Source organism: Lipotes vexillifer, unplaced genomic scaffold (assembly GCF_000442215.2).
Source record: "Lipotes vexillifer unplaced genomic scaffold, Lipotes_vexillifer_v1.1 scaffold97, whole genome shotgun sequence".
Classification (NCBI taxonomy): domain Eukaryota; kingdom Metazoa; phylum Chordata; class Mammalia; order Artiodactyla; family Lipotidae; genus Lipotes; species Lipotes vexillifer.
In genome coordinates this window covers 1,027,275-1,037,943 of record NW_006775688.1, presented here as the reverse complement: position 1 = coordinate 1,037,943, position 10,669 = coordinate 1,027,275, and the positions used below count along the sequence as shown (strand labels likewise).

Here is a 10,669-nt window from a genome sequence, read left to right as displayed (position 1 = left end):
CCCTACACAGAATTTTATCAGATTTTTGGATTCCCTTATGGACCAACATGTCCTCAAACAAAACACCTCACATTCTATGAACTAAAAACTTCTTCTGGAAGCCTGGTGCAAAAGGGCCATGCTAGCAGTTGCACTGGGAATGATACCCATCTGGAATCAATGTTATTTGAGATGAATGGTTACTTTGACTCCGCCATACACAATAACGACGGCATCAGGCATATCATTCTGTATTCCAGCAACTCCCCTTGCAATGAAGCTAACCATTGCTGCATCAGCAAAATGTACAATCTCCTGGTAATGTATCCAGACGTCACTCTTAGTATTTACTTTTCTCAGCTCTATCATACTGAGGCTGAATTTCCTGCCTCGGCGTGGAACCGTGAAGCTCTCCGGAGCCTGGCCAGTTTATGGCTGCAGGTCACTTTGAGCCCAATAAGTGGTGGGATTTGGCATTCTCTCCTCAACAACTTTGTGAGTGGTATGTCTGGAGTGACTGTTTTCCAGCCCATTTTAACCGGGAGAGCACTGGCAGACAGGCACAATGCATATGAAATGCCATAACAGGGGTGAAACCCTATTTCACCAATATTCTTCCCCAGGCAAAAGAGAATCAGAACATAAGAGCTCAGGCAGCTTTAGAGGGCTACCACTTAAACAATGTCTTTCCCAGACAGTCTTTTCAAGTGACAAGTGGACAACTGCAACCCAATCTGACCCTAGACCCCAGGGTTCCTGTCATTTTCGTACTGGTGCCTTTCAGAAACCTACCACCAATCCATGTAGGACAAAACCTACATAAACCCAGGAATATCGTAAAGCACTTAAATATGCCTCAAATATCATTCCAGGAAACCAATGATCTCAGAATGCCTCCCATTGTAATGCCAGTTGAGAGAGTAGAAATCACCGAACAGTCTGCTAGTAGCAAAGAGGCAGATAAAAAGAAGAAGAAAGGGAAAAATTAAAATTGGCATTCCTACAACAAGAGACCAAACTACTACCAGAGGACTTGATTAGATAGGCAACAGAAATCTGGGAACTTTCTCTCTTAGGTCTGATCCAAGATGGAGATAAACTGATACAATAAGAGCAAAACCTGAATTATTTATTATCTCAACTATTATAAAGCAACACTGTTTTTAACATAATCTACAATGTTTCCGTAAGCAACTTGATCTCTCTCCTGTATTTTAAAAGTGACGGTATCGGGGCTTCCCTGGTGGCGCAGTGGTTGAGAGTCTGCCTGCCGATGCAGGGGACACGGGTTTGTGCCCCGTTCCGGGAAGATCCCACATGCCGCGGAGCGGCTGGGCCCGTGAGCCATGGCCGCTGAGCCTGCGCGTCCGGAGCCTGTGCTCCGCAACGGGGGAGGCCACAGCAGTGAGAGGCCCGCGTACCGCAAAAAAAAAAAAAAAGTGACGGTATCAAAATGGAGCCATTAGTAACTTGCTAATATTCTGATGTGGATAAGAAAATGTCATTACTCTACACTACCCACATCATCTTTCGACTAAAGTAGCCTATGGACTAAATAGGTTCCTAAATTGGTTTCGGTATAAAAATTTACTGCAAAATTGGAAAACAGCCTGAGTTACTGACATTAAGTGCTGCCTGCAAAGGCAAATCAGTGATTTTCCATTAATTGTTAACCACGGATAGATTTTAGGCAGCTCATTTTTGTTTTTTTCTAAAATGGTTCAAAATAGTTTGTGTGGAGAAAAGCTCTTTTTGCTAATTGATTAGATATAGCTGCCAAAATTGATTTTTGAAACCAGCCACCTGCTCAGTTTGATCTTTCCCTCTTGAGCAGATAATAGAGGCAGGATAATACATGAAAGTCTCCAAAACGCCTTCCATCACACACCATATAAAATCCAAGCCACTCTTACTGGCTTTTAAGGTTCCTCCTCTACCTTCCTGTTGCTCTGTCTTATCAGCAGGAGTGTAGATTCCTGTAGATCAAGCACTGTCTCTCTCTCCTCTTTGGTTTTCCCTGGCACAGTAGTCAGGCAAAACGTGGGTAGCAAGACTGTGAATCTACATCTCAATAACTTTACCAATCGCCACTCCCCAACATTCCTTTTCCATTCCAGCCAAGTGCCTGCTTAATCATACTGCCATGAACATCTTTTTTTGTTAGGATCCATTCCCCCCCTTTTCTGATATAGCTTCCCAATGCATAATTTGTTTTACTTCCCTTTTATTCTGACACCTTTCTTTTTTACCAGTGCACATCTATACCACCTCTTAACATCTTGTTCAAAACACACTTCTAAGAAGTGCTCCTTGACTAACCCTTTGAGCATGTACATTAAAGCACCTTGTTTACATTTAACTGTTTGCTGCCTCACTTCCCTCTTAGAAATATGTAAAAATGCATTACAAGAAAAATGTGCATTCATCTGTAGCTTGCTACTAAATATTTTATTAATATGTGTAAAAATGAATGCTAAGCTAATAAGATAGTTTTGCCATTAGAAGAAAAAACTTAAAGCACATAATACTCCGTGCAGAAGGAGCAGGGGGCGGAGGAGGGAGAGGAGGAAGTGGGGTCAGGGGGAGAAAAGAAAAATGTTGTGCTTCCCTGGTGGCGCAGTGGTTGAGAGTTCCCCTGCCAATGCAGGGGACACGGGTTCATGCCCCGGTCCGGGAGGATCCCACGTGCCGCGGAGCAGCTGGGCCCGTGAGCCATGGCTGCTGGGCCTGCGCGTCCAGAGCCTGTGCTCTGCAACGGGAGAGGCCACAACAGTGAGAGGCCCACGTACCGCAAAAAAAAAAAATGTTTACAATAGAAATTTCTATTGTGATTAAAATAAACACGAATAAAATTTTAAAAGGAATTTCTATTGTTAACCTGAAATTTTTTATAGATTTATTAGAATATAATTATACCGTGGGTATACAGTAATTATTATTTAAAGAGGTACTGTTGAAGTTTATTATTGGATCATGTAATCATGTGTCTACAACTTGGGATGTAGATATTTTTATTTAAAAGACCCTAAGATGACAAAATCAGGATCTCTGATCATCGTAAAAGTAGACAGATCCAGGTGGGTGACTCAGCTAATAGCGTCAGCAAGTCGGAGGGGCCTGGGAGCCAGCTCTGAAACTTCTTGCCTTGTGGGCTCCTCAAAAAAAAAAAAGAAAAAAAGTACATCCAGTTAGTTAATATGAGATGTGTCTCCAAAGTGGTCAAAAAGACCACAGTACCAATCAGGATACAAAGGATCCAGTTAGAAACATAGTGTGAAATCTATGACGAATTTGTATTTCAAATGTAAGCCTGGATATCAGCGGTGTATAACAAAGGGAGAAATGTTGCCAAAACAATAGGAAAGAAAAGTGCTTTTGACAGTTAAATCTTTGTACTGGTTAGATAAGACCAGGGCTAGGAAGAAGAATGTTACTGATAGATCAAGAGTCCAGGCCAATAAAGTCAAGCTTTAGACAAGAGACTGTTAAGAGAGCATAAAGATATATGACCCTAGGCAAGTAGTCTCTATTTCCTCATTTGTAAAACAAGAGATATGAGCTAGCTCATCTTTAAGGTTCCCTTGAGCTCTTTTTGCTCTAAGATGTCACATATCAGAGCAATAGTTCCATGGAGTGAGCTCTTACAGCTCAAGGATCAGTTCTTTCTGCTCACCATGCAACGGATTCTTGTTTGTTTCAAGCTGGCCCAAGGATTTAGGGAAGAGTAGAAATTGGAATGCTGCACCTTTCCTCAGCAAACTGGCAATGGTGATAGCAAAGAATTATAACTGCCACCACACATATGGTAATTCCAATAAGGAAAATACAAGCCAATAAATTAAAGGAGCTAGTGGTTTGCTGATCTAAAAAAGGCAGGGGAGTAGGTCCCAAGAAACTGATGAGAGTCTGGGGGAGGGAAACATTTCCTTGGTGAATCAAACATGGTGCAGGGTTTGGGTGTCACCGTTGTAGGCTCCACCACATACTTAGTCATTATAGAGAAAATGGATTTATAAATCAGGGGCAGACCAGATTAACAAAACTCCCAAGATTTACGTATAAAAGCAGAAAGCTAATTGATTTCCAGTGAGACTTACAACTGGTTATGAAACCAGATGTTCAAGTTGTCCAGCCTATACAGTCTCTCCATGTAGATAAGCTACATGAAAAGCCAAACTATAAGAAGAAGGTTGCTCTGTGGATTAGAGGAGTTCATAATGTGATTCTAATGTTTAGTGCTGTCAGACTCTGTTTACCAGGGACAGACATCTGCCACTTGGAATGAAACGATGAGATATGCACAAGGGCACCTGCTCCCTGGACAGTGTTTAGGTGGGCCAAGGCTGTGAGAAAAAACATAAACCTCTATAACCATTTCCTATCATGACTAGTATTGATTTTCTATAGATGTTAATATTTCATCAAGCTACAATCTAATCCTGGTAGCCTGGGAGCAAATCTTATCTCTTTAAAATGATATTAGATATCTTTTCTTGATTCATAGTGCATGCAATCCAAAAAGTTTAACTTCCACAATGGAATGTTATTTATCTTGTTTCCAAGGGTTTTAAGGAAAGCCAAATGGTAACCTACACTAATTAAAAATAATATTATTACTACTTAACATTTAGTGAGAGCTATATGTCAGGCATTTTTCTAAGTACTTAAATTATTAACTCATTTAATCCTCCCAATAATTCTATGAAGTAGTTATTATTATAGTACCTATTTTACAAATAAGGAAAGCTTAAGTAATTGCTCAAATAGTAAAGGCTGATCTGAGAGTCAAACCTAGGAGGTCTAGCTCCAGAGCACATGTTCTTAATGACAATGCTTTAATGCCTCTCAAGATAATAATAATGTAGACTCACTATAAAGGCTGGAAAAATCAATATCTATTTAGTACCAGTCCTGTGGCTTTTCTGTGATTCTGCTCAAACTAGTGTACCAGTGGGCATCCTCTAGACTCTGGTAGCTAGGTAGGCTGGGTGGGCTGGGGTGGAGAACTTAAGTAGGTTCTAGACCCCAGAGTTTTGGTACTTTCCCCACCCCCATTCCTTGTTACCCAGGACCTCAAAACAAACATAAGTCCTGAGATTGCCTTACCTTGGATGTCCTTGACTCTCAGGGATATACCAAATCAGAGGTCTTAGGCTTGGGAACATTGCTTTATTACCCTATTTAAATAATTAAGTAAAACTTGTTCCTTAAAAAACAAAAACAAAAAAATGATCCAGCAATTCCACTTCTGGGTATAAACCCAAAAGAATTGAAAATTGGGTCTCAAAAAAATATATGTGCACAAATATTCAAAGCAGCAATATTCACATTAGTCAAAAGGTGGAAGTAACCCAAATGTCCACTGATGGATGAATGGGTAAAGTGTGGCATATTCATACAATGTAATATTATTCAGCCTTAAAAAGGAAGGAAATTCTGACACATGCTACAACATAGATGAATCTTGAGGACATCAAGCTAAGTGAAATAAGCCAGTCACAAAAAGACAAATACTATATTATTCCACTTATATAGGGTACCTAGAGTCATCAAATTTATCATCTCAGAAAGTAAAATGGTGGTTGCCAGGGGCTGGGGCGAGGGTGGAATGAAGAATTATTGTTTAATGGATACAGAGTCTCAGTATTGCAAGACAAAAAGAGGTCTGGAGATGGATGGCGGTGATGGTTGTACAACAATGGAATGTACTTAATACTACTTAACTGTATACTTTAAAATGGTTAAGATAGTAAATTGTATGTTATGTGTATTTTGCCACAATTTTTAAAAAATTAAGTGGAATTACTAATTGACACCTACTGATCTCTCCATACACACACACACAGACACACACACACACACACACACACACACACAAAGGTCACCTTTTGTGGGGGACTAAATATTAGGTAACAAGCTCTATGTCTAGTCTCAAAATACTGACATAAGGTGTGGAAGGCTCACAGGAATATCTGAAAACCAAATATATTTTTTAAAAATCATTATAAGTTTTTTAAAGCTCACAATTTATAGTTTATTTCAAGCTATTGTGTGCATTTATTTAGACTCTCGGTACTTAGCTATACCCTTATTTTTAGCAAAAGGTAAGTAGTAGAATTGGGAATTAAGAGACTTACTGAAAGCAGACATAATTCCCATACGAATCTGCCACTTTCTAGTTGAGCATCATTGGCTGAGTAACACAACCTCCCTCAGCCTTAGTTTCCTCATCCGTAATATGGGAACACTAATTCCTAGGCCCTAGATTAAATAAAATAAGTAAAGAGCTTATTTACCAAGTGTCTAGAACACAGTAAGCACTCATTAAGTGGTTGTTATTATTCATAAAATATTAACAGAATAAGGATAGACAGTAGAAAGGGATAGAAAATGTAGGATCTTTCAAATTTTATCAACCCTATAAGTCTGAGATAGCTACTTTCTATAGGAAGTAAAGATATGTTACTAGAACTTGTGATAATCAGGTTGGGGGGAAGAAGAAAAATATGTTGATTTTAATATTTTGCTTAAATAGTTAATAGTAGCAATGAGAAAAGCAATATGTCTGTGGTCATGGAAGATATTAAAATAATTGTACGAAATATTCTGTGGAACTTCTTGTCAATAAATTGGCAATCTAGATGAAATGCATGATTTACTAAGAAAAATATAAATTCTAAAATTGACTCAAAAGGAGAAAAACAAACAAACAAGTCAATAACCACAGAATATAAAGATGATCAAAGATCTACCTCTAAAAATCTGAGCAAGCCCAGATAATTTTGTAAGCACATTCTACAACTTTCAAAGAAAAAACAGCATGGTAATTTTCTATTATTCAAACTATTCCAGAGCATAGAAAAAATGGTGAAACCTTCTCAATTCATCTTACAAAGCTAATCCTAATATCAAAACTGGATAAAGATAGCTCAAAGAAATGAAACTGTGGACCAATCTTATACATATAGATTCTGAAATCGTGTAAACAAAATATAAACTAACCAAATCTAAGAAGTAATTAAAATAGTCAAATAGAGTTTATTCTAGAAATGTAGGAATGATTTAATGCAGAAAAAATATAATTCATCACATTCATAAATTAAAAGATCCAAATCTATAAGATTTTAGCATTAGATTCCCCAAAAAAACATTTGATAATTTCAGCAGTCATTCCTAAAAAACATAAAGAAATAGGAAATAAAAACTGGTAAAATAACAAAAACATTTCCATTAAAATAGAAACAAAGAAGAGAAGCCTACTATCCAATTTTTCAACACTGTTTTTGAGCATCTAGCTAATGCAACAAGATAAGAAAAAAAAAATAAATGTAATATAAATATTGGAAAAGATGTAAATTAACATTACTTCAAATACTATGATTTATATTGTGACAATAAATGTAGCTTTAAAACAAGTTAGCATTAATAAGAGATCCCAGGAATGGAAAAGAATATAGAATAAGTAAATTTTTAAACCCATAGCTTTCCTTTATATTATCATAAACAGGTAAAAAAAAATTTTAAATAGAAAGACTCCCATTCACAAGGATGTTTAAAAAACAAGGCTTATTCTTTGATTGAGCACTAAACTTTTTTCCTGAGATAAAAGTACAGATTTAAATTTTTTTTTTAATCTTTGAAGAATAAAGGTCCTATCGTAAAATAGTTCTCCCTATCTGCTCTACCTCAGTGTGTAATCATGAAGTTATGTAAAGCTAAAATTAATCATAAAGAAAAACCCAAAGATTTGAAGGTTAGTGTGTTTCAACACTGAATCAGTTCATTTGGATATTAAGTACAAGCATTAACCCATAGCATAGTCTGCGGATAACATGCTAAAAAACTTTTTATATTGTAATAATTATGTTTCTAGAGAACAGTGGTATTAAATTATCATTACCAGACCGAAAATTGTTTATTTTATATTTATAATACTTTTGACATGTTTGATTAACATTGAGTTCACTTCCACTTCAAATAATAAAAACAATAGTGCACAGGATTCAATGTTTTGGTTTGTTAATTAATAAATATTGACAAATTTGGGGAAAAGAGCACATAGTAGGTAAAGTACTTGGTTTAAAATATCTGAAAGGAGAGATCTATTACAGGATAGTTTCATTAAAATCCTTTCTAGGGCTTCCCTGGTGGCGCAGTGGTTGAGAGTCCGCCTGCTGATTCAGGGGACACGGGTTCACGCCCCGGTCTGGGAAGATCCCACATGCCGCGAAGCCGCTGGGCCCGGGAGCCATGGCCACTGAGCCTGCGCGTCCGGAGCCTGTGCTCCGCAAGGGGAAAGGCCACAAGAGTGAGAGGCCCGCGTACCGCAAAAAAAAAAAAAAAAATCCTTTCTAACTAAAAAGATCCTTCACTCTTTGCATCATCACAGAAAATCAGAAAGAGGTACATATTACCATTGCAGCATTAACCTTGAGAAAATTCAGATTCTGCATTACTTTAGTAACCAAACCAGGTTACTTGCACAATAAATAAAATGTCTTAAAACCATATGGATCTTTTATTTCAGGTATAAGCACTCATTTGAAAAATTAAAATAGGAAAAATAATACTACTTAAAATGAGTTAAGTGCCATGATCAACATAAAAATTTGGAATTTGCAAGAAAGTAGAAGAATGTATATTTTCTAATTAAAAGATTATTAAGGACTGGTTTCTTCACACACACACACACACACACACAAAGAAATTTCCCTAAAGGTTTATATAGAGTTAACTATTAGCTAATGAGGGTAGGGAGATAATTAATGTATCCATTAAAAAAAGCTCTATCTCTAAACATGATTCCAAAATTAAATTGTCAGGTTAATTCATTGGATGGAAAGGTGTTGAGTACCCACTGGGCACTAGGTACTTACCACTGTGAGACAATAAAAAATACTGCATTGGAAAAGGACATTTTTAACATGATTACATCTCAAATGTAATATGCTTTATGTGGCTAAGAAGTAATTAATTATATTTAACACATTCAACATACAGAGCAAAATTCTGAGCAATCAAAACAATTATACACTTGAACAACTTGATTTTTAAAATTCCACTCACTATTCCCTTAAGTTGATTTCTACTCTGGTGCTCTTTCCCAGTTCTAAAAAAAGAGAATAAAGAAATTTCCTAAATAAGCCCTAATACGAAAGAACAGAAATGTAAGAGAAGGGATGTATTAGCTCTTGAATCCTTGTTTCCATTTGTTCTCAAATGTGCTTCTAATGTTCAATTTTCTCTTCAAAGAAAATCTTGATTTAGAAGAACAAAAAGTACAATCATCTTTAGCATTTAAACAAGTATATTGTTTAGCTCTTACTAGAGTTATCAAAAGATTGAAACTGAGAAAAAATATTAAAACAAATCTTTATTCTAAGCTATATAATGCCATTCACCATAGTAATGATCTGATACTTTGGTATATGACTTTTTAAAATAAATATTACCAACAGGTAGAAAATTTTCCTTTGCTGTCTTAAGACAGCCCTTGTGGGAGATTTTAGCAGTGTGTTTGCTCGTAACTTGAGTGTTGACTTAAATAAATGTCACTTCTGTCACTTAAATGATATTCTTATAGAAGGGTAACTTAATTGGGAAAAGAAAAATGCCATACTGCTTCCTCCTCCCAAGAAAAAAGGATGCATTCTATTCCTGAAGGGTCTCTAGCTGTCTACCTATCTATCTATCTATGTATACGTATATACATATTGATATAGATACAGATATATATACACATATGTATGTATATATGTCCAACAAAGGTTGACTTTGAGATCTCTCTTCCTCTTCTTTCTGATTCATTATTCTCAGTGTGACCCTCAAGCTGTACTGCCTATCACATTTATTCATTCATCAATGAATAATTGAGTACCTGAATGTATTGAGTACCTTCTGCATGCTTTGCTTTATGTCAGATGTAAAGGAAGATACAATATATACGTATAACTGAATCACTTTGCTGTACACCAGAAATTAACACAACATTGTAAATCAACTATACTTCAATTTTTAAAAAAAGAAAAGAAATATAAGACAGTCTCTGCCCTCTAGAATTTATCTCTTCCAGCCGCAAGATAAAACACAATATATCATTAAGTAATTTATAAGACTAGTGCCAAAATCAATGGTACAGATAACATGCAATTTATATTTATGCAGAATTTTAGAGTTTCAAACACTTTCTTGTATTTAATCCTCAGAACAATCTTGTTAAGTACACATTATTAGCCCCACTTTTGCAATGAGGAACCTGACGTTCAGAATTTTAAGTGGTGTGCCTCAGTCAATAGATTATGAGTGGAAGGAAGAGTCAAGACACGAGCCAGGGTTTTCTGATTCTAAGCCCAGTTCTCTTTTCAATTACAGCACAGGAAACCAAGGACTGAGGTACTCAGGGCAGCAGCCAGCCTTCTGCTAGACGTGAAATTAGACTAAACCTGACAAACGTCCAAATTAATTTTATTCTGCAGATATTTGTATTTCAGTGTTACACACACAATCCAACTACCATTTCCTCAGTTTTAATGCTTTTTACCTGCTCAATAAGAGCTTTGCTCTCATAAATGGAGATGTCAAATACAATAAAAAGCTGGCCTAACGGGATCGTATAAATCTTAAACCATAAAGATAAATCTTAAAGGTCTGGTTTCAACTAATCCGTACACATTTTGTTTCCCTCAGCGCC

The 10,669-nt window shown here is 36.5% G+C and overlaps 2 protein-coding genes across 3 annotated transcripts in view; one reads left to right on the top strand and one right to left on the bottom strand.

The window, feature by feature from the left end:
- The window catches only part of APOBEC4 (apolipoprotein B mRNA editing enzyme catalytic polypeptide like 4), a 1,107-nt gene extending 139 nt beyond the window's left edge, over positions 1 to 968 (top strand). The window contains 2 exon segments of the mRNA XM_007472401.1: positions 1 to 550; positions 553 to 968. Coding sequence (XP_007472463.1) covers positions 1 to 550; positions 553 to 968 — 966 coding nt within the window.
- The window catches only part of RGL1 (ral guanine nucleotide dissociation stimulator like 1), a 292,140-nt gene that overhangs the window by 280,860 nt on the left and 611 nt on the right, over positions 1 to 10,669 (bottom strand). The window lies entirely within an intron of this gene.